The sequence below is a fragment of the Euprymna scolopes genome, chromosome 38, assembly GCF_053919585.1.
Source record: "Euprymna scolopes isolate OS-2025 chromosome 38, ASM5391958v1, whole genome shotgun sequence".
Lineage (NCBI taxonomy): Eukaryota > Metazoa > Mollusca > Cephalopoda > Sepiida > Sepiolidae > Euprymna > Euprymna scolopes.
This window is the reverse complement of record NC_136519.1, coordinates 34,570,961-34,595,689: the sequence shown is the minus strand read 5'-3', so window position 1 is coordinate 34,595,689 and position 24,729 is coordinate 34,570,961. Positions and strand designations below refer to the sequence as shown.

At 34.3% G+C, this 24,729-nt stretch overlaps 1 protein-coding gene across 5 annotated transcripts in view; it reads left to right on the top strand.

Annotated features, from left to right (window-relative positions):
- The window catches only part of LOC145263131 (uncharacterized), a 126,163-nt gene extending 102,602 nt beyond the window's left edge, over positions 1-23,561 (top strand). For 2 of the 5 annotated variants that reach the window (XM_080120079.1, XM_080120078.1), the window contains exons 12-15: positions 8,359-8,463; positions 10,720-10,814; positions 16,041-16,110; positions 23,187-23,561. In XM_080120079.1, the coding sequence (XP_079976205.1) occupies positions 8,359-8,463; positions 10,720-10,814; positions 16,041-16,110; positions 23,187-23,417 (501 nt within the window). In that variant the 3' untranslated portion in view covers positions 23,418-23,561. Of the gene's footprint in view, positions 1-8,358; positions 8,464-10,719; positions 10,815-16,040; positions 16,111-23,186 lie in introns of those variants that run through there. The other 3 variants (XR_013864481.1, XM_080120077.1, XR_013864482.1) reach the window with 3 other exon arrangements.
- Positions 23,562-24,729: the final 1,168 nt, after the last annotated feature.

Sequence of the window (24,729 nt, the reverse complement as noted above, 5' to 3'; positions counted from 1 at the left end):
ATTATTTTTGCACCAACCTAATATATATATATATATATATATATATATATATATATATATATATATATATATATATATATATAAAGCATATAAGTGTGATATTTTAATTTATGCAAATTTCATATGTATTATTATGGAATCAATCCGCTATTGGTTATTATATACTACGAGAAATAATTTGCCCAGTGAGCTAATTCACAAAAAAATAAATAAATAAATAAATAAAATAAATAATAATAATGTTGTTCATCAAATTCCGTCTGTGTTTGTTTACAACATCATGTCAGCTGATATTTGGGCTTGGCAAATAATGCCCTGGAAAAATCACTTCTGATTAATGTTTAGATTTAAAATATGCAAATGAAGAAATGATTTGCAGCAATTTTAAATAATATCTTTCCTTTTATCGTAAACTGAACTCATTAACAAGAAAAAATTTTAATAAAATGGTGAGGTATACCCGAGCTTGAACAAGGGACCATTTGATCTGTAGTCGAATGCTGTACCACTAAGCTATATCTCCAGATTATAATAAATCTGTTTTCTTAAGAAGAAATGATTTGCTGAAATTTTATTATCTCCTTTGCCAGTGTGATGTAAAATATTCCCCTGTAAAAATTCTATTTTATCTATAAGAGAGAAAGACTAGGTATTTTTTTAGATCGGATCTTTTCGATTTTCGATATATATCAGGTGAATTTCTGTACAAAACACTGCCAGACATATAAATTAGCTTTGCGTGAAATTTGTAAAAGATACGCTCAACCGTTTCGGAACCTATGAGGAAGGAACTTACACACACACACACACACACACACACACACACACACACACACAGAGTTACTTTTATATAATAGTAGAGATATATATATGCCAGTTGCTCAGGTGTTTGGAGGTGTGTGTTGAGCAAAAAACGAAAGTTGTAGTAGGCAGGCAGGCTCGAACCTGTGACACAAAGGTAGACAAGAAAGTGGAGGTGTGTGTAAGGGTGTTGCTTGAGCAAAAAAAAAAAAAAAATAGGAGTAGTAAGCAGGCTGGAACCCGTAACGTGCCAGAGGAAAAAGAGGTGAAAAAAAAAGAGCCCAAACTGTTTTACTGATGTGCCTACCGTGGTTGTGACGTCACAGGCGGTCGAAATAACGCCTTTTAAGTGACGTCATGAATGCGAGGGTTGAATGACTTGCAAAAAATGTCAGTAGAAAAATCGGCCTTCTCTGTAGAAAAGTGCCCAGTTGAGAGTGAAGGAATTAATGTTTTTGGCCAATTTTTCGATATTTGTCGTCCGAAGCGTCGAGCTTCAAAGTGATATACAGATCTTGTGAAAATCCGTCGCCTCTGCCAAAAGTTTTAGGCAGACATACAAACATACATTTAAACAGATTTTTGCCCTTTATATTATAGACCAGCGGGGGTGCCCGGCGTTGCCCGGGTGTTTGTAGGTGTCTGTGCTGAGGATGAGGGGGTAGAAAAAAAAAAGGTTGGCAAGTAGGTAGGATCGAATTAGAACCCTTGAGGCGAAGGTGGAAAAAACCTGACATGATACCCGCTCGGCCAGCAAGGGAGAGTAACAGAAAGACGTCTAAATTTATTTAAGCATTAAAAACTGAATTTTTTTTTTTTTTTTTTTTTTTTTACATGGGTGTCACCACTTATCAAGGCCCAGAGGCCACTCAAGGATAAGGGTTAATAGGTATACATTAGTCATTGTGATTTTAGCATAGTAACAGTGGGAATTTTGTAACTTGGATTACTTAGGGGGACGATTCAATTAGAACTTGTTCACATTGGACTTTTTCTTTTTTTTTTCATAGGTATCACCACATTATCAAGGCCAAGAGGCCACTCAAGGATAAGGGTTAAAGAGTGTACAGTAGAAATTGGACAATATAATAATCATTAGTAATGAAAATTTGTTAAATTTGATAACTTATATGGAACGGCTCATCAAGAACTTGAAGACAACCATATTGTAGTCAGCCGGAAAGCAGGAAAACGGAAGACAATTCCACAGGTGTGCAGTTCTAATAAAAAAGCTTTGTTCATGGAATCTACGTTTAGGTTTAGGCACAGATAAAGAGTGGGGGGAATTATTGATAGTGTTTACAGCTAGACGAGTGTATCTTGTGAAAGTTTTGCGAGGGGGGACCATAGATTGAAGCTCAGTCGAACACTTTCCATGAAAATAACGATACATCAGAGACAAACTCGCAACATCTCTTCTGTGAGATAGAGGTTGCAAGGAAGAGAAAAGGACATCTCCTATGAGGCTACGAAGTCTATTTTGAACTCTATCAAGGCAGGACAAGTCCTTTCTAGCAGCTCCTGCCCAGATGTGGCAACAGTATTCCATCCTTGGACGTACCTGGCTCTTATATAAATAGAGAATAGCATCAGCAGTGAGATATCTACTGGATCGATAGAAAGATCCCACCATTTTTCCAGCGGCCTTGGCAACAGATTTGATGTACGTGTTCCATTTAAGATCAGGAGTAATAGTCAAGCCCAGAAGCTTGTCAAAACTTGAGGCCTCCTGAAGACGAGAGCCATTCATTTCAATTGATGCCAGATGGGGATCAGAATGTTGATGATGTAAAGAGAGAAGCTTGGTTTTAGATGCATTAAAAGTAACCAGCCACTCCTTTCCTCATTGTACTACATGCTCAAGATCAGAGGAGAGAGAATTGGAGAGAACTTGGTCGTTTACTGTCTTAGATGTGGTACCATAAATGGTAGTGTCGTCAGCATAAATGTCTACAAATGATGTAAGGATGTGATTTGGAAGATCATTAATGTAGATCAGGAAAAGAGTTGGGCCCAGGATGGACCCCTGAGGGACACCGGCATTAATACTGTGAGCTTCTGATTTTTGCCCCTCAACTACTACTCTTATGAACCTATCAGAAAGAAATGATTTAATAATTGAGAAGACATTTCCAGTTATACCATAGCTAGAGATCTTATGAAGTAAACCTTTATGCCATACCCTATCAAAGATAGATATGTCAAGAGCAATTGCCCTAGAAAGGTTGCCTCCGTCGAGAGATTTGCTAATCCTATGAGATATAACTGTAAGCACATCTGCTGTAGATCTAGCAGAACGGAAACCATATTGAGTGTCACTAAGAAGGTTATTTTTGTTGAGATGGTTGATTACTTCTGTATTTAACACAGATTCCAGCAACTTACTCATGACGCACAGGAGACTTATTGGCCTGTACTGAGACGGAGATGAGCGATCACCTGAATTCTTAAATACAGGGCATACTGATGAAATTTTCCAGGGAGATGGGAAACTATTCTCCTTAAGACAACGTTTAAATAGTTTTGTAAGTATGGGCGCTAGTTCAGGTTGAAGTTTTTTGAGTACTATAATTGGAATACCGTCCGGGCCAGTTGCTTTACTGGAATCAAGGTTTTTGATTAGCTTGGCAACATCACGTACAGATATACGTATATCACATAGTGTGTTTTCAGATACAGGAGGAAATATTGGGGGTTGGCGGCCTTGATCGCAAAAGGTAGAATTAGCTGCAAAGTTCTTGACAAAGAATTTGGCTTTGTCTGATGCTGACGAGATTACCTCAGGTCCATTGATGATAGTTGGGATGGAGCACATGCTTCTGTTCAGAATTCTGTTTGCTATTTGCCAAAACTGGTGGGAACCAAGCCGCTGCTCAGCTACTTTGGACTTAACAGATTGAGCATACAACCACCTTGCGCTCTTTATTACTTTCTTACAATGGTTGCTAGCAGTCCTGAAAGCGGCTTTAGTTTCCATACATCTATTACGTTGGAAACAGTGGAAAAAGTGATTTCTGTGCGCAATGGAAGCAGCACATTCTGGAGAGAACCATGGCTGGCTGTTAGGTTTTTGCTGAAACTTTTTCGAGGGTATGAAACGATCAATACCTACAATTAATCATTCCGTCAGGTCTAATACTATAGAGGACACATCTTTTTTAAATATGGAATGCAGAGGTAGATCAGTTATAAATGTACGGAAGCTATCCCAGTCAGCCTTAGTGTATCGATATACTGTACGATGGAGAGGTACGTCTGGGGACTTATTACATTTCATTTTTATCTTAATTGATACAACAGAGTGGTCGGAAGATCCAAGAGGCGACAGAACAGAAACTGAACATAGTTCAGGGCAAGTTGTGAGAAAAAGGTCTAATAGGCTCGCATACTGGCCGTCATTGTCGGGCACACGGGTGGGTTCCTGAACAATCTGAGTGAGGTCATAAGCAATGGAGAAGTCATGACAGAACCTCCCCTCATCATCGGTCTTGTTTGAGTGGGTCAACCATTCGACGTTGTGAACATTGAAGTCTCCACATACGTGAATGTTAGCTGAAGGATAAGCAGATAGGACTTGGTCAATTTTCTCAGATATGCGTTTAAAGATAGTAGCTCCACTGTTGTGGGGGCGATAGAGAGTAAATAAAAATGCCGTAGTGTGAGCTAAAGCAACCCGGAAGCACATATAGGGTAAGTTAGGATCTTCCCTGGAGACGTCCCTACCACATGGAAAGCCATCTTTAATATAGGCACATATTCCATGCCCATGGCGATCTTGGGGGTCAGATTTAGAAGTCAAGTTAGAGTATCCTTTAATTGCAAACTCTTCTAGGGAAATAGCCTGTCCAATGCCAGTTTCACTTAAAAATAAAAGGTCTGGTTTAGTCTCCTGTAATTGGGTTTCAACCTCTGGAAGGTTAGAACGTAGACCCCTGATGTTGGAGAAGGAGACATGGTAGTAGGGGTCTACGTTGGAAGTTGGAGAACCGGGTTTAATCGTGTATTTTTTCTTGAAACTTGTCATGATGAAATTTTGAAATTTAATGAGGTCAAATAGAAATACCACAATTAACTTTTACTGCGAGGCAGTTTTTTTGGGTTTGTTTTATGCAACTTTGGCTGATTTTGTTTCCTTAAGATGTTGAGATGGGGGGGGCAGCTCCCATAAAAAGGGGATTGTCCAAATTGAATAGCAATTGTCTGATATAAGCGTTTTCCCCCGCATTGATCAAAAGTTGATTGCTTTCTGGGCGTTCCTGGCATGAGGCCGAGAAACACACCTTTGCTTCAGATTAGTTACGCTTTTATACAGAAAAGCCGAACACACACGAGGCCAGCCAAAATAGCAAGAATTTTGGAAAAGTCGATGTAAATAAATCTAGATGTGACGCACATTCACAAATCGAACATATTATGATCTACGGGCTATATAAGCTGTTCTAAGAATTCCCGAGAATTCTGGCAAAAAAAGCCTTTGCCGGACATACATAAAATGTGCACACAGATTTTGCCTTTTATATATATAGACTAGCGGGGGTACCCGGCGTTGCTTGGGTGTTTGGAGGTGTGTGTGGTGTTAAATAAAAAAGAAACCGGGGGGGTGGGGGGTAAAAGTTGGTAGGATCGAACCCGAAGCCCTAGGCGAAGTTTGAAAATAAAATCGGCCAGCCAGAATGAGTTAGTGAAAGATGTTTGAATTTATTTAAGTAAGAACTAAATTGACAGGTGCGCACCTGGAAGTCGTCGAGCATTACGACGACGACAACGTCAATGACCAGGTTTGTTTGTTATAAGCGAAGTAAAAAAAGAAAACAATGTTAAAACTTAAGTGGGGGTGGGACGAGGGTAATCAAAACATTGAAAAAAAAACTAACGTAAGGCAAACGAACAATGAAAACAGAAAAACGAACACGTGAAAAATGGTTTGAATAAGCCTGTTTCGATATTAAAATTTTAAAAATCGGTGGGTACCTGGGTGTTTTTGGATGTGTGGTCGGGGGTGGATAAGCAAAGTAAAAAAAAAAACAGAAAAACGAACGTTACGTGAAAAATGACTTAAATAACACTGGTTCAATATTTATATTTAAAAAATCCCCCCAAAAAAAAAAAGACATCTCACACCACGATTCGAACCCAAAACACTTAGATAATGAACCAACGCGCTAATCAATCGACCTAACGCAACGTACATGAAATTTGTTCAGTTTTTCAACTATTTAAAGTAAATCAGGTCATGACATCATCTGGCGCATGCGTAAAACCAGTCGTCATCACGAGAAGACCGTTTTTGTTAACCCCCTCCCCTGTTGAAAATTGTCGATTTCGGGGTGAAAAAAATGAACGTTTTTGGCCAATTTTTCGATATTTTTCGAGTGAAGGATGGAGCTTCGATATGATACTGAGTTTGTGAATTTTCGTCGTGTCTGTTGAAAGCTTTCAGAAGACACACAAACATACACACATACATACATACACATATTTTCGCTTTTATATATATAGATAAATGGTGGGATTGTTTTTTCTTAACATGAAATTTTTTACTCTGCATTTGTGATTTATGTTATTTACAACTTGGGATTTACTTTACTATGTTATCTTTCTAAAGTTTGGACTGCAATTATTTTTTATCTTCATTTTTACTTTTATAATTACCTTTAAATTTAATTTGTTTTTTTTTTTATAGTATACTAGCAGGGTTGCCCGGGTGTTTAGAGGTGAGTGTGAAACACAAAAAAAAAACGTGTTAGTAGGCAGAGAGGCTCGAACCTGAACACGCAACATGAAGGCAGAAAAGAAAGTGAACGAAAATGTGACATCTTACCGTTACACCAAAACAGGAGCGGAATTTAGCGATATCAGCCATACGGCAGAAAGCTGAAAGCTTAACTGGCAAATGTTGGGGAAGAAGGGAGCTCTGGCAGTGCGTTAATGAATAGCAATTGTCTGATATGAAGGGCATTCCCTACAGTAATCAAAACTGATTGCCTTCAAGACGTGCCAGCCACAAAGGCCAGTGAAGCCTTTTGTTTCAATTCAGTTTTGCTTTATTTATACAAGAAAGACGAACAAAAACTGGAAACCAGTTTTTTTTTTTAAACTCACTCAAAATAAATGTAGAAACAACCTGCGATTGCAAATCGTAGATATTATAATCTAGGGAGTATATAAAAAGTTCTCCAAAATAGTAACTCTCCTCCACCAAGAACCCCCGCAAAAAAAGCCATTGCTGGACATACAAAACCGTGCACAGCCATTTAGCCTTTTATATATATATACTAGCGAGGGGTACCCGGCGTTGCAGTTGGAAAATAGTAAAGTGTGACGGCGATAGGTATTCAGCAGTTAGCATTTTGTGCGGGACAGTGATTAGAGTCGAGTTTCGCTTTTTTTAATACTGAAAACCGAACGTAACGCGCGCCGATACGGGAAATGTTGAATAATTAACGTTTGAAAGTCAATAAAATTAAATAGACAGGCGAGCTCTGTGGTTAAGTGTGAGATATTACAATTTATAGATGATATAAAAAGTTTTAAGAAGTTGTGAACCGAGCGAGCGCTTCTCTGAAAGAAGCCTTTTGTGGACATTGAGGAAAAGCATACATACATACATACATACATTTTCGCTTTTATATATATATATATATATATATATATATATATATATATATATATATATATATATATAGTCTTTGAAGTTTTTAACCTTTAAAACTATACAAAAAATTACTTTTTATCATTCGTTAAAAAAACATCTAGTCAGTAAGTCATTTAATCACCTGCAATCACTGCATCAACTCTCTCGAATTTACTACAATACCAATTTTTTTTTTTTTTTTTTTTCAAGGGATCATCAGTTGTTTACCATGAAACACTGTTTCGGGGATTTAATATATATATATATATATATATATATATATATATATATATATATATATATATAGACTAGCAAATTAGTTCATGCAGATTTCATACTTATTATTACAGAAGCAATTCCTTATTGAATATATATAGCCAAATAAACAAAAGACAGTATTTTTTGTTACAAGTTGTGAAACGTGCGTAAGGTGCTAAAGAAAAACATACAGGCATTTGTCAAAATAAATAAAAATCATAATTGTGGACCGACTTTTTCCTTCATATATATGCTCTGAAGCCAGAAATAACCTTCAGAAGAATATCACTTTTACAATTGATTTTTCCAAGTATTTTAACCACTGTACAAGGACCAATGCCGCAGTTGGGTTAGAGGACTTGGAAAAGGTTCGATTCTCAGTGTGAGTGACCAAAAAATTCGATTTCAAATTTCTTAGGATCTCTATCTAATCATGGCTAATGGAGTGAAAGTTTGTTACTCCGATAAAGTAAATACAGGGTTCCGTTCAAAATTCCGTCCAAATTCCTTAGCTCAATAGAAACATTTCCGAGTTTGACAAGATACACCTGAAGACAGTCGGAGGCTATAAAACGTTATTTTAATATATATATATATATATATATATATATATATATATATATATATATATATATATATATATATATATATAATTCTATTCCTAGGCTGACACAAAGAATAAAGGTTGGTTGAGTCCTAAAGAAACGATGATGGCTCTAAGATTGGCCAACAGCCAGTTGACCCCATCGGAAGAAGAATATTTATGTAGGGTGAGTACCTTTAAGTTTCACATTTCTCTAAAATTGCATGTCACAATAATAACATCACAGCCTGATCTCGACGTGTCCTCCAATTCATTTGTGACAAGCGCACCTGAACTTAATATTTCACAACAGCACAAAAGAATCATCAATTTGAAAAAAAAGAACCTTTTATGGAGATGTTGGCATTGCTTTCTCTTCTGCCAATGGTGGAGGAAAGCATCATGAATTACAGCTATTTGAAGCTTTAGTTTATTCATCGATTTTAAATCCTTTCTACCCATTTAATTCTTTTATTATGGCATAATCACGTGAACACACCGGTTCTTGCCTGAACACCAAAGTTAAGCAACATTGAGCCTGGCCAGTACCAGATGGGTGACCATTAGGGAAGGCAAGGTGCTGTATGTACCGTGAGGTAAAATACCAGGTTGAGAAATTGGTGCGGTCTATCCTTCTCTTGAGGGTAGATGGGATTAAGCTGGGGTAGGTACTCTATCTAGTGATGCCGTCACAATAAAAAAAGTACCCTTGATAGTCCTGGCGAAGCATCAAGTATTCACTACCAACAAGATTTGAATTACACTACAAAAATATAATTTCTAAATCAAGTAAGTAAAACAATTATGAGTTCAGAGTTAATTAAATTTCATTGTGCGTGGCTGATTTTACAATCAGTTAATATTAAATAAAAAAGTGACTTTTAGTTTATAATTCCAAACAAAAATTTTTAATTGAAAATAAGTTTCCAATAAAGTTAATGTAAGGATTTAGTTAAAATTTAAATAATGCTTAATTTTAATAATCAAAAATTAATATTTCCAAGAATAAAAAGGAATTTAACAGAAAGAATTTAAATATTACTTTTTTCGGACTACAAATTACGATATTGAAAATTAATAAATTGTTATCAACATGAAAAATTTGTCAGTTAGGGTCGTCCATAGAAAAAGAAGTTAATTGTTTTAGGTGTTGTCTGCTTAAATGTAATATGTTTTCTGGTAGTGAGACAAATTGCTGAAACAAATTTTCACTTAGTGCTTGTATCACTAAACGAAAGATTCTTATGTAATATTGAGATAACCTGCCCTACTATGGATATATACACCTATATATATCTTTTTTTATAATATTTCAAGCCAAAAGTAAGACTTATTTTTTATTATTGCATTTTCACCCCAAACAAGGCACAGTGCTACTTTGATGTAGGGAGCCATTATATGGAACATAATTGCAGAGACACTATGTAGGGAGTTGAGCAGCAAGCAGCAAGATGTCTGTTTGCATTACACTTGAACTTCTGCATGTCAGTACAGTTTCTGGGGAAGAAACTATTCGAGTAGAAGGCTTTCTGGCATCTGGGGTCTCTACTGTGTAGGGGTGGGAATTTGCTGTTTGTCGGAGGTATTTATGTTAGATAAATCTGCGGTATGCATGCTGCCTTTGAGCAATGGCAGCTGCACAAGTAGAAGTAAACCATTGGGGAAAGTAGGGTTTGTTATAGAACTTCCACGTTATTCCTGTTATATTTCACTAGATTATGATTGGACCAAAACTTTAACAAGATATAATGTATATTTTTACTGACTTTTTTTTCCCTATGTTTTAAATGTTTAATTTGGCTGCTTTTCTTGTACTTGCGAAAAATTTGCTGCTATTGTTACTTTTTGTCATTCTTTAAAGGTTTTGTCATTTTGTGATGTTCAAATCAAATTTTGCTGAATTTTATGGAGTGAAAAATAAATAATATTTATATACGATATAAATCCTGATTTTTTTTTTTTTTCACTATAGAGTAAAAATTACGATACATTAATTTTGTTTTGCTAGTTTTTACTTGCCTTTTTTATGGATATCGAAAATTAGTGTCATACCTAGCTATATAGCCCTCCAATGTAGGGCTATATAGCTACACAATATATATATATATATATATATATATATATATATATATATATATATATATATATATATATATATATATATATATATAATGAAATGATGTCGGGCCCCTCTACACCATTTCATTATATATATCTTGTGTAGTTTTTGACTTTTAATCACTTACACACACAAGTATGATCTTTATTTGAATATAAGAATATAATTTTTAATATGTAATATTTAATAGATATATATTTAATATTTTGTTTCTGACAATTTTAATTCCCCCTCCAATATATCACTTGAATAATGGTTCCTTCGAGGGTTAATAATCGTTTGTTTATCCATTCTTATTTTATTTATTTATTTTCATATTGTCAGATTATTGAAATGACTGGTTACAGCATTGAGGATGGATCAGACATCAGATTATTTTCTATTTTGGCCGCACTTTCGCATCGTATAACATCACTTGAGTAAGTATGCTATGGTTATCTCCCTTTCTTTATTAAATAGTTATCTCCCTTTCCTGTATCCAACAGTATTATCTCTTGCTTGCCAGATTGACTTTTTAGTATTAAACAAAAACGTCGCACAGAAGGAAAATCTCTTTTAACGCGACAACGAAAGGATTTACTTATATGTGAGAAAGTTGGACAGTGTTCGAGCGAGGAAAATGAAAAGTTGAAAGTTTTTTTGGGTTGTCGAAGATCGGTCGGTAGTTATCTTCAGGCTTAGATCGTCAATGTTGAAACGTTTAGTGGAAAGAGAGAGAGAGAGAGAGAGAGAGAGAGAGAGAGAGAGAGAGAGAGAGAGACTGTGTGACTTTCTTCATTGCTTCCAGGATTCTCTCTGCTGACTGACCGTGATTCCTTAAGTGGGGTAAAAACAGTTCCTCGGGGTACAGATAGAATCAATTATCACTACAAGCTGATTGGTTAGTGTGTAATCAGATCACCTAGCAGGGAAATTGACTCATCTTTTTTTTTTTTTTTTTTTTTTACATAAGAGTCCCACTTATTAAGGCCCAGGAGCCACTCGGGGATAAGGGTTAATGAGTGTACAGTAGTCAATGGGATTATAGCGTAGTAATCATAAGTAGTGGAAATTTTGTAAAGTGGATTACATAGGGGGACGGTACATAAAGAACTTGTTTAAGTTGGACTGGAAAACAATCAAATTGAAGTCAGGTGAAAAGCAGGCAAATGGAAGAGAGTTCCACAGGCGTGCAGTTCTAAGAAATGCAGTTCTACGTTTAGGTTTAGGCACAGATAAAGAGTGTGGGAAATTATTGATAGTGGTTTTAGCTAGACGAGTGTTTATCGTGAAAGTTTGACGAAGGGGGGTCGTAGATTGGAGCTCAGACGAGAACCTGTCATGAAAATAACGATAAAACAGAGATAGAAGAGATGTTGCGAGTTTGTCTCTACTTTATCGTTATTTTCATGGCAAGTGCTCGACTGAGCTTCAATCTATGGCCGCCCCTCGCCAAACTTTCACAAGAAACACTCTTCTATCTGAAAACACTATCAATAATTCACCCCCCACTCTTTATCTGTGCCTAAACCTAAACGTAGATTCCATGAACAAAGCTTCTTTCCTCACTCAAACACTGTCCAACTTTCTCACACATAAGTAAATCCTTTCGTTGTTGTGTTAAAAGAGATTTTCCTTCTGTGGAATTGTCTTCCGTTTTCCTGCTTTCCAGCTGACTACAATCTGATTGTCTTCAAGTCCAACGTAAACAAGTTCTTGATGAGCCTTTCCACTTAAGTTAACAAATTTACCAAATTTCCATTACTAACGATTACTATACTGTCCAATTGACTACTGTACACTCTTAACCCTTATCATCGAGTGGTCTCTGAGCCTTGATAAGTGGTTATGCCTATGTAAAAAAAAAAGGGGGGGCTCGCAACGTCTCTTCTGTGAGAAAGAGGTTGCAAGGAAGAGAAAAGAGCATACCCCACTAAGCTACAAAGTCTATTTTGAATTCTGTCAAGACAGGATAGCTGCTTCTTGGAGTTCCTGCCCAAATGTGGCAACAGTACTCCATCATTGGCCGTACTTGGCTTTTATATAGGTAGAAAATTGCATCAGGAGTGAGATATCTACTGGAGCGGTAGAAGGATCCCACCATTTTTCCAGCGACCTTAGCAACGGATTTGATGTATGTGTTCCATTTCGGATCCGGAGTAAAGGTCAAGCCCAGAAGCTTGTCAAAACATGGAGCCTCCCCATTCATTTCATTTGATGCCAGATGGGGATCAGAGCGATGATGATATAATGATAGGAACTTGGTTTTAGATGCATTAAAAGTAACCAGCCACCACTTTCCCCATTGTACCACATTCTCAAGATCAGAGGAGAGAGAATCAGAGAGAACTATTAATTAATATTGATTAATTCATGAAGGGAAATAAGTCTTTATTTTATTCATGACTGCTTCAAAGTTAATATAAGTCAACCCTTAAGATTATAAAAGGTAAAGGAAGTCATTTCTCATAGAAAGTAGTTTCTAATCAATTTTTGTTTTTATAAAATGATTAGAATAATGTTACATAGTTCTTCCCTTGCATTACCTGTCATCACTAAAATAACGAGTTTTCCCGGGACGAGTTTTCCGGGCACCAACGAAAACATGTCCTTACGAAGAAAGAAAGAAAATAAAAGAACGAAAGGAAAGAGCAAAACGGAAGTTGTGTTTGTGAAAATAAGTTGGTGCTTTTCACGTAAATGTCAATCCAGGTTTTCATTAAACTCTAACCACGCGGGTTATAACGAAATCGAAGTAATGTAATTGTGAATTCAATTCCAGGTAACGGATTGTGTTCTGTTTTAATCTAATTTTATTATAATGAATGCTTTATAAATTGTGTTTATGTTTTATGCTAATCAATGGCAAAGTAACCGTGGTTCGTTTCAGCGTAAGTCCAGACCAGTTTTTAGATAAATTCTAACCGGTGGTCGGTTTTAAATGTCTCCTGTGAACGTTCTGGAACGGTGTAAGTGAGTGGCGGTGGTAGGATGAATTTGTTAGAGAGAGTATACTTTACTACTTCCATTAAATGTAACCGATTTTTACAGTGGACTCTCACCAGACAGAATATAGGAAACTCTGATCAGCAAGATACTGGACAGCTAATAAGCCTATAACATACGACAGATGTCGCGATTCAGTTTGTGAATGATACGGCTGCACCAAATGTATACAGGTGCAGTCCTATAAATGTCAAAGTCGGAGGGGAAAAAATGAGTTCATTTTATTTATATAGATTAGAATAATGTTACATAGTTCTTCCCTTGCATTACCTGTCATCACTAGGGACACACACACTGTATGCAGATAGTCGCAAGGAAACAAAGACAAAGAAAATAATTTGACTTACTTTATTTCCAGTTGAAACAACAGATATTTATTTACAAGTACTTTCCAGCATAATGTTTTGTCTCTTGTTCAAAAGTCTTCTCGTTCTCCAATGTGCTTAACAAGATTCTGCTGTGTCGAACATGTTGTATTATGTCTTTGACCGACCAAGTTGAGAATGCGTCTTTACCTGTCACTCCCGGTCCATGTGTGACATGTCTATTTTCTGTCCTTTTATTCTTTTCTTGTCTTTCTCGCTGTGATGTAACCTTACACATGGCTCGGTCATTTGCATACATATATTTTATATATAAAGTTAGGTATGTATATATATTTACATATTTTAGTATATAGGATTGACTCAAACTAATTGAGCGATCATTATGAATTTTTTTTTTTAACAACTATCACACGTAAGGATGAGTCGTGTGCCCTCTATTTAAGTTTTATTTAGTTTTGTACAAAATGGAAAAAGCTAGATGGAATGCCTTCGTGAAATTCAACGATATTTTTGTGAAATTTTAACAATGTGTATAAATCCACAGTTAATAAATATTCTTTTTTTTTTTTAGAATATTTTAAAGGGATTTTAGGGAGCATAATATAGGCAAAACTTTAGAAAATTCAAATATTTCAGATTTGCATTGAATTTTATCCATGTTCATTAGACACCAATTAAAGAAGATTTATTGAATTTCAGTTTCTGCTTAAGACACCTTAAGCTTGAGTTTTAAATTTTAGACATTTTCTAGATTCTAAATCATGTAATGAATTTTGATTAAAATTAGAATAAGAATTCTAGACATATGGTTTACTATGATGATATCTTGATTTTAATCGCTGTAAGCGAACATAAAAGTGGTGCAAAACTGCCCTGCTTAGAGAATTAGTTTTAATGTTTTGGGACGAGTATTCTTCTAACACACACACACACACACACACACACACACACACACACACACACACACACAATTTCAGGTTAATATTTTCCAGAGGTGAAAGCAACCAATGGAGTTTTAATGAGAATTATGCAAGAGTGCTCAATACCAATGTAGGACAAGATATACTTTTAATTTGTCTTGCATAAGCATTGATAGGTCGCTACACATTCATGAGTATGTTTTAGTCAACCAGTTACAAATGGCGATATTGCTTATACATAAGCAAAGTAGGTAACTTGTATAAGCAATATCGACTGAAGAGGTCTCTAGTTATTAGTAACTGACTGAAACGTAATCATGAATGTGTAGCGAAATATAAATGCTTATGTAAAACAAATAAGACGTATATATATATATATATATATATATATATATATATATATATATATATATATATATATCCATTACGTAATGCAAACTACACTTCTCCTATATCACAGAAACCACTTGCAGTTGCACCAAACAATTTTAATCTATTTCGCTCCTAATGATACTATCGCATCCCTATTATGTTAACTAGCAACTTTTCTGATGAGAAGCATTAGGTTTCGAAATGCCATGGCATAAAGAGTCCCCACTTCCCCAGCACCTCTAAATAAATGTGCACCCTGTTGAATAAATGAATAAATCTCTATATATTAATGTTTATTTTTATACCTCATTTCCTTTCTTGCTTACTTCTAAATAAGCTCCAATACAATTTGGTTGAGCTTTGCATTATCCCGATAAGTCTCCCCTTAAAGAATTGATTGTATCATCTTTCTTTAACTTACACAAACACACGCACACACACACACACACACACACACACACACACACACACACACACACACATATATATATACGAGCAAACAGTTAGTAACACATGTTAAAAAACACTTTGAAATGAGTTAAAAAACATATTTAATCTGAAAAGGAAACACTAGATAAGTGGATAGTCCTTAAAAGCTCTATCTCTTATTTGGTTTTATCGAGCTTTTACATCTGGCTGAGATAACTTTATAATATTAATTCTTTAATATTTATAATATACTTTAATTTTACCATCTTGGATCATTTTGGTAAATTTAATTGTAATTTTTATCTTATATATATATATATATATATATATATATATATATATATATATATATATATATATATATATGCCCCAAGGCAATCTGTATAGGATTAGTTTTAATTTCATTTTTATAAATATTTTGGCTGGGGTGGCGGACGATGCAATTTTGAGGCCACATCTTCTAAATGATAAAGATTTTTTTTTTTTTTTGAAAAGTGCCTACGTTACTCAAACTGTGTTTCCTATAATATGTATCGCAAAATTAATAATGATAAGCCACTCTGGCATGAATCATTATTTTGACGTTTAACTTTTGTCTGCTTGCATTTTTTAGTAATTGGATGAAAAGCTTGCTTGACAACATCGATTATCGTCTGCTCGACATGAAAACATTTAAATGTAAGGTATGTAAAATCACTTCATTCTAAAGGTTTTAAAAATTGCATATTTTTTAAACGATTTATATTTCCTTTTTAATTTTTAATATTTCACGTGTAAAAGTTAGTGTTGGGAAGATTAATCGGAAATTAGAAAAATCAGAAAATTTTAGTATTTGGGAATCAGTATCAGAATGGGAAAAACTTTAAACCATAATTTCCAATCCTAAGAACGAGGTTTTTATTTTTTTAACTTACTTTTTCATTGCTGGTACTGACGATGTAGTAGTAATTTTTCTAATGCACTCACCTCCAAAGGACAGAAAGTCTGTTCTGTTTGCTGTCAATAAACAGGGGCTGGAAGAAGAAGAAGAAGAAGAAGAAGAAGAAGAAGAAGAAGAAGAAGAAGAAGTTGGGAGTTTGTCTCTGCTTTATCGTTATTTTCATGGCAAGTGCTCGACTGAGCTTCAGTCTATGGTCCCCCCTCGTCAAACTTTCACAAAAAACACTCGTCTAGCTGAAAACACTATCAATAATTCCCCCCACTCTTTATCTGTGCCTAAACCTAAACGTAGATTCCATGAACAAAGCGTCTTCCTTAGAACTGCATGCCTCTGGAATTGTCTTCTGTTTTCCTGCTTTCCAGCTGAGTACAATATGGTTGCCTTCAAGTCCAACATAAACAAGTTCTTGACGAGCCGTTCCACTTAAGTTAACAAATTTACCAAATTTCCATTACTAACGATTACTATATTGTCCAATTGACTACTGTACACTCTTAACCTATATCCTCGAGTGGTCTCTGGGCCTTGATAAGTGGTTATGCCTATGTAAAAAAAACAAAAAGAAGAAGAAGCGGTAGGTGTGGTTTGTTTTATGGGAAAGAGGGCGAGACTAGCCGAAATTTGAGAGGAATAAAAGACCGAACTCAGACGGGTAGGCGACGGTGCTTTTGCTCAAGCAGAGAAAACAGTGAGAGGAGAGAAAAGTCCCTCCCTGAAGAAAGTTCCGGCTTAAAGTGAGAAAGAAAGTGAGGCTGAAGGACCCAGCAGTTTTCAAACGATAAAATGATATTTTTTTCATTGATTTTAAACTTCCAATAAAAGTCAAATCTATGGAGACATAATAACAAATTTATATAAAAATATCACCATACAAATGACATGGTAAAAGTTGCACAAATGGATGAATAAGAAAAAGAAGGAAAACAGGAAACAGATTTTTGTTTCTTTTCTTTTTTTTTTCTCCCTTTTCTCTTGTAATATTTTCAATTTTAAAATAACAGTTACTTACTAGTCTATGTTTTTGTTTTGTTTTGTTTGTTATTTTTTTTTCTTTACTAAAAAAGATCCTGGTCGACTGTTCAATTATTTATGAAAAAATTAAAATAACATTTTATTGATTTATAGCGTATTACAGCAAAATGGCTTTGTTTTTAAAAGATAAATATTTTCAATCATTTGAGAGAGAAAAACAGTTAGAAATGTCTACTTGTGTAATATATGACTGAAATTAACTGACAATACATATATATATACTCGTAATTTTCTTTTTTTTTTGTGCGTATTGATATTCATATTAAAAACACTTTTTTCTATTTATTTAAAAAGAAAATACAACTTTGTTATATTTGCATCGTGAAATTGAATTCATCTGCAAAAGATCTAGCTAATTTGCATATTCTTTTAAACATTCATTTTAATTAATTCCCTATTAGTTTTTTTCGGTTTTCATGTAGGATGATTATTAACTATTACGTATAATTATATTTATGCAGATATCCTACATGATTTATACTTGTGTAATATTTGCTTATAGTAAACACAAACCTCTTTCTATATATATTTATGCATGCATATACATATTTGTTTTAAAAGGTTTGCCTACCAAACTCCCCTGTCAGTTTTTGGTTTACAGACATGAAACTTAATACATAGGATGTTCAAACCCATGCGAAACTTTATATTTGGGTTTTAGCCGTGGAAAATCTGTGCAAAAGTGTGACAATTAAAAAAAAAATGGAATTTGCCAGGTGAAGGTCGAACAATGGCATTACAAATATGCATGTGTGACGTAAAAGCTATTAGTTCGTGTCTTGATTTTTAGCCTTGCAACAAACATGTTTTCGTAGCTCAGGCATTAACATCAATATATAATTATAAACACAAAAAACCTTTTCACTGAAAATATTTCTCTGAATCTGACTCCTCTCAAAAATATTTCTCCTAAATCAAAACCCTAAAACTGGTGTAAATTTCTTGCACAAAAATGTTTTCTTATAAAATTTCGTTTACCACAATTTATATTAAATATCTGTATTATTCTTGGCAAATTCAAAGATTCTATCGTCATGCAAGATGGCCTCTATCAAAGACAGTGACCACACTACAAAATAAAGGAAAAGAGAGAGAAATAGAGAAAAAGAGAGAGAGAAAAAAAGGAAGAAAAAAGAGAGAGAAAGAGAAAGGAAAATAGAGAAAAAGAGAAAGAAAGAGAGATCAGTCGTAGCTAATACACAGTGAGTACACCAGACACTAAAGAACTAAGAGACCAGTTCTTATATTTAAGTTTGTCTGCCACATATGCTCTTTTTAACAGGTTGTTTTTAACAGCTTTTTAACAGGTTGTTTTTAACAGCTTTTTAACAGGTTGTTTTTAACAGCTTTTTTAACAACTTGAAATAATTACAGTTTTACAGATTTTTGAACCTCATGAAAAAAGACAAAAACCTCCAAACAAGTTTCGAGTTTCAGAAAAAAAGAAAAAGCTACTTAAAGACAAGGTTTTTCTCTAAGATCAAAGTGTATTATCATATACTTTTAATCAGTTATCAAAAATATAAAATTATAAAATCTTACATTTGGAACAAATTAGGCACAAGGCCATTAAAAATATGCGAATAATGTGAGCTGTTGCTCCTCCTTGTCCTAAAGTGATAAAAAATAACTATCCTACTGCCGCGGTTTCAAATAACTGCCTCCATTTTTTCTTTCTCTCTTCGCCTCTGCTGTTTCGCTTCACTTAAAGGACAAGATTGACTAAACGCGAGCTAGTGCATGAACATATCCGGGTTCAGTGAATTCATTCACCTACTCTTTCTCTTTTCATCATCAATTTCGCTATGCATGTTGGAATTTAAACGTATCAACAAAACGCCAACAAAACAGGCAATTAACATTTTTACTTTTAGACGAAATTAATTTAAATGGAATCAACAAATTCACAATCTACTTTTGATTGCATAAATTTCGTTCTAGAATTAGAGTCGATTGTTTGTCTCTTTGGGAGTGACATCATTAACATCACCCTGGCCAAATGAATACAGCCAGCCTCGACCCAACTAAAAAAAGACTGGCGCCCGGCTGGGGGGAAGGGGGGAGAAAAGGCTCCCGAAGTGACGACTGACGCTACCAGTCACATTGACCGAATCCACTCGCCGAAGGATTCCCGCAGCAGCAGCCGCAGCAAAAACAGCAGTTCAAACAGCCGTTGCCTCCTGAGACCCACCAGCATCGAACTTTACTTCCAGTCTCTAGCTTCCAGCTCACTCCAGCGGCTTCCTGCTCATTCCCGCAGCCTTTCCAGCCCTTGGTGCCTCCAGCTCATTCCTACAGCTTTCCAGCTCCTCCTTCAGCTTTCTGGCAACCTCGCATGCACCTCGCTCCTCTGGTCTGCTATCTCGCTCGCACCTTGTTTCCTCCGGTCTACAACCTCACTCACACCTGGTTCCCTACCAACCGTTCGTTCCTTAACACATAATCATCCGTTCTCAATGTCGTCCGTTTCTTAACACTGACCACCTCATTCTCAATGTCCACCGTCCATTTCCAGATCGTCCTGACGCCCAGCCAATCATTCCAAACCCAGCGAGCAACCACGCTACGTCTAGAGTAACTGTTCCAGACCTTAGCCACCAGTGACGTGCAACCTTCCAGGCGACCAGTCTCCAGATCATACGATTTTTCACTTCCTTTGCAAATAAAATGTTGGATCGATTGTCCCCGGGACGACCACGGCTCCACAACACTACTCTTCACTACATCCATCTCAATCATCACAATACTACATTTATTCTAGGGGGCCATCGTATTTACTATATCCCCAAATTTATTTGAAGCTTTAAAATTTTACTTCTCATATATATATATATATATATATATATATATATATATATATATATATATATATATATATATATACATACAATTTCATAGACATAAGAGAGTGGACAACAAAAAATGGTTATTTTGGTCCTCCTACATCTTTCTAAATAACAGAGGGCTAATTGTTTGGAGGTAGTCAAAAACTTGTCTTTAGTCTTTTTTTTATCTAAAATTTGAATAATTTCTTTCGATTTTTTTCAGTTCCTTCAATTTGAATTATCTCCCTTGGTATTTTTTGTTTTTTTTTTGTTTTTTTTTTACATTTGAATTATCCCCCCTCCTCAATGTTTTTCTTAAATTTTAATTATCTCTAATTTTTCCCCATTTTCCATTTTTTTTAGTACTTGTACAGTTTAGTCAAGACATTAAAAAATGAAAATATCGAAAAATGTTGAAATTATATGCATCCGTTATGTAACGAAGTTCTCCGAAAAATAAATTCACTTAATTTCATCAAGTAGTTTTTAAAAAAAAAAATTTTACAGCGAAAAATCAATTTGTTATGATACCGAGCAAAAAGTTCGCTGTTTAGGAAGAAAAGCTAGTTTTAAAGATGGGGAGGTGTCGGCGCTTTAACTGGAGTTATCTCCCCGTGGCGTGTTCAATAAATTTCATAATGACTGAAGGTTTTTTGTTGTTGTTTTTTTTTTTTTTTTACAGCGGAAAAACACGTTTTTATGAGAGCGTTTCAACACGCGCTCTCATAAAAACGTGCTTTTCCGCTAAAAAAAAAAAAAAACAAAACTAATCGATCAAATTAAGTGAATTTTTTCTTTTTGTAATCTTCAGTCCAAACGTACAATATAACATTTTTCGATATTTTAATTTTTTAATGTCTTGATTAAACTGTACAAGTACCCTTTCTTTTTTTTTTTGAAATTTTAATTATCTCTTTTTTTTTTTTTTTTTTTTTTTTCCTACATTTGAAATGGCTCCCTTCGTTTATTTTGGCCTTGTATTTGAATTATCTCCCTTGGATTATTATTTTTATTTTATTTATTTATTTTTTTATTTTTTTTTTTTTTTGCTTGTTTGTTTGTTTTCTTAAATTTTAATTGTTTGATACTCTGCTTCACCTGTTCTGGTTTGTCTTTAAGTAATAAAAACTAATCCTCCCAGACTGAAAAAATTTTAATTTTTGTCTCAACCAAGAATTCCTCTTTTTGGGAACTGGATTTTGCCCTTGTGATATAGAAAGTAACATGGCGCTTGTATTTGGTCTTTATCCAAGGGAGATAACTAGCATTTACTAAAGAAAAAAAATGTTATTTTATTGCTGATAATTAAGGATGTTAAAATATCAGTAAAAAAAGGAAACAAATTTCATTTTTATATACGGAAAAACTTCATTATTTTATCATATTATTTTTTATAGAAATCTAATATATACTGACAAATTAATTTTGTCAGGACGCTGAAAGGAAAGATTTTTTATAAAAATTAAAGTTTATCTTTCGACCAGCTAATGATGAAGAAGTTGTTTTTCGCCAATGAAAAATATTTACCTACTTTAAAAAAATAAACTTTTCTTATGATTATTATTTTTTTTTTTTGTATCAAACCGAGGATTGAACAGATGCAACATTTTTTTCACGAAAAAATTAGTAAATGAACTGTAATTTATTTTCTAATCAGAAAATATTTTAAGTATTTCTCCATCACTAACTGAGGACCGAATAAATGCAACATTTTTCTTTTTGCAAAAGAGAGAATATATAAATAAACTGTATTTTTTCTAATTGTAAAATATTTCATTTTAATTAAGTATGTAGGACTCACGATGGAGTCACCACTTTTAGAAATGTGGTGCAGTACAATAACCAATTCATAATTGGGATTTATCGATTTATAGAACCAAGGTGGCGTGTGTCGCAACTTAATTGAAATCGAAAGTAGGAGTGTATCTGTGGGACCATTAAAAGTAAATTTAACATGATCGCCAATTAATAGAAAGGTTTCTCCAATCCACATCTTTACATAAAAAATAAAAATGGAATCCAGAAAAGAACGACTCTCAACAAAGAACACGAAATTGCAGTATTAGCATGGAATAAACAACATTTATTTACGTGTTAGGAATATTAGTTTGAATTGTTCTAACATAAGTGTTTTCTTGTGTGGAATGTTTATAATGAAGCATTAATTGAAGTGAGGATTGTTCAAGAATAGCACGAGGCTTGAAATTACTGATTTTTTTCCCCGATCAGAGTGCCACACGTGGGCTTAAAGTTAATGTGGCTATTTTCTAAATGTGTGTGTGTGTGTGTGTGTGTGTGTGTGCCTTCATATCGTAAGAACAGTAGTTCAAAATAAAATTGTTTAGTTCACGAGCATTGCGCGTAATATCAGGACGGGGGTTTTTAATGTCTCCTGGTGACGGAGTTATCCTGAACATGTGTTGCTCTTTAGAAATCAAAGACGAAACTAGTTTGATTTTTTGCAGGCAAATCCTTATATACAGGCCTTATTGACTGTTCCAGCCTGTTTACTGTATTTCTAGACAAGGGAGCGCAACATAGTTCCTTTTATTTTATGTAAGCATATGATCGTGTCACAGCATCATGTACCTACGCATTCTTCATACGTGTAGACTTTGAAACGATGATTGCTATGAAATGTTCGTGCCAGGTATTTGTTCTGACCGGGCATTGTGGTTGCTACAAGTATTTTTTCATATTACAAAAGTGAAATTTAAGAATTTTCTTTATTTTTAAAATTTTTTATTAATAAAGAAAATAAATACAGGAAACATGTTCATCTAAGAAAAAAATTAAAAACTGATCATTTCAATGTCTTAAAGCGTCCTATATTATCGGCAACAAAATAACATTATTTCCTTAGTAAATGTTTAGATAAAGACTAAATCCCAAACAAGCGCCACGCTTTTGAAGATGATTTGATATTTACTTTGTTCTGTTTTTTTTTTTTCCCCCAAACCAGACGCTGTGGGAATGCAATGTTGACCCAGAAACGAACAAAATTTCATTGGAGCAATTGATTGTGGAACTACGAGTCGGAGGTGTGAGTCTTGCTCACCAACAAGAAGCCAAAGATCGTCTGCAACATCTGAAAGCCCTGGATCTTCTCGACTTTCTCACGTACATCCCTCTTTTTATTATGATTCACGAATCTGTTGTGAACAATCCATTGGATTTTTCCAGACACAAATGATTCCTAAGTTGGATTTAGGTTTGGGGAGGGTGTCTTAATTTGAAGCTGCTATGTTTCCTGTTGATTGACCACAGACGAAAAAAAAAAATTAATTTAGTTATACAAAAATATTGGGTGCATATTCAGATTGCCACTTTTGGCGAGAAACAAAAATGAAGAAAAACTGTTATCATGTACCTACTTGTCACAGAATGAAGATGGCATATTCCAAAAATCACAAAAATTTAGCGATAATAAAAATGTACAAACATTTTTTTAATCAAAAGAAAGTCTTGGCTTTACAGACTCAGGTGAGTGAGGGTTAGAGTAAGGGTTTTAAAAAATTACTCCAAAAAGCAAATAAACATGAAAAAACTTCTAAAAATAATAATTTTAAAAAGTTGATTCATTTAATGACTTCTTAACATGGGAGAAAAATATTAAACCCATTCTTAACATGGAAGAAAATTATTAAACCGATTCTTAACATGGAAAAAATTATTAAACTCATTCTTAACGTGGGAGAAATTATTAAACCCATTATTAACATGGAAGAGGAGTAACTGACACTAACCTTGAGTCAGAAATAAATCGACTTATTTTTCTGATACCATGAGAAAGGATAAAGATAAAGAAAAAAATCACAAACTTAGTCTATTCCTGATGATGGTGTTATATCACCAGAACTTAGTTGATTTTGAATAAATAAATGTTTATTTTAAAAATATTCTGCGTCGTATTGGTTCTCTAAACTTACAAATTTCAATTCAAATTAAAACAACGTTTGCATCTAGGAGAAAAGAGTTCACTAATATATATATATATATATATATATATATATATATATATATATATATAAATATACATACATATATATATATATGTATATATATACACACACACACACACATATGTGTGTGTATATGTGTGTGTATATATATGTGTGTGTACATATATGTATATGTATGTATATATATATATATGTGTGCATATATATGTGTGTATATATATGTGTATATATATATGTAGAAAAATAAAAAGGAACAAACCGTATTATGTGTTCATCAACGTTTCGTCTTTGTTTCGAGACTTCCTCGAAACAAAGACGAAACGTTGATGAACACATAATACGGTTTGTTCCTTTTTATTTCTCTATTTCGTTGGAATACTATTTCCATATTTCTCATATATATATATATATATATATATATATATATACAGTAATTATAAAAATGTACATGGCCATTAAGCTACACAGAATTTTCCGTGTTTCATCATCACTTAAGCCTGATGAGTCTTTATGAGGATGAAACGTGGAAAATTCTGTACAGCC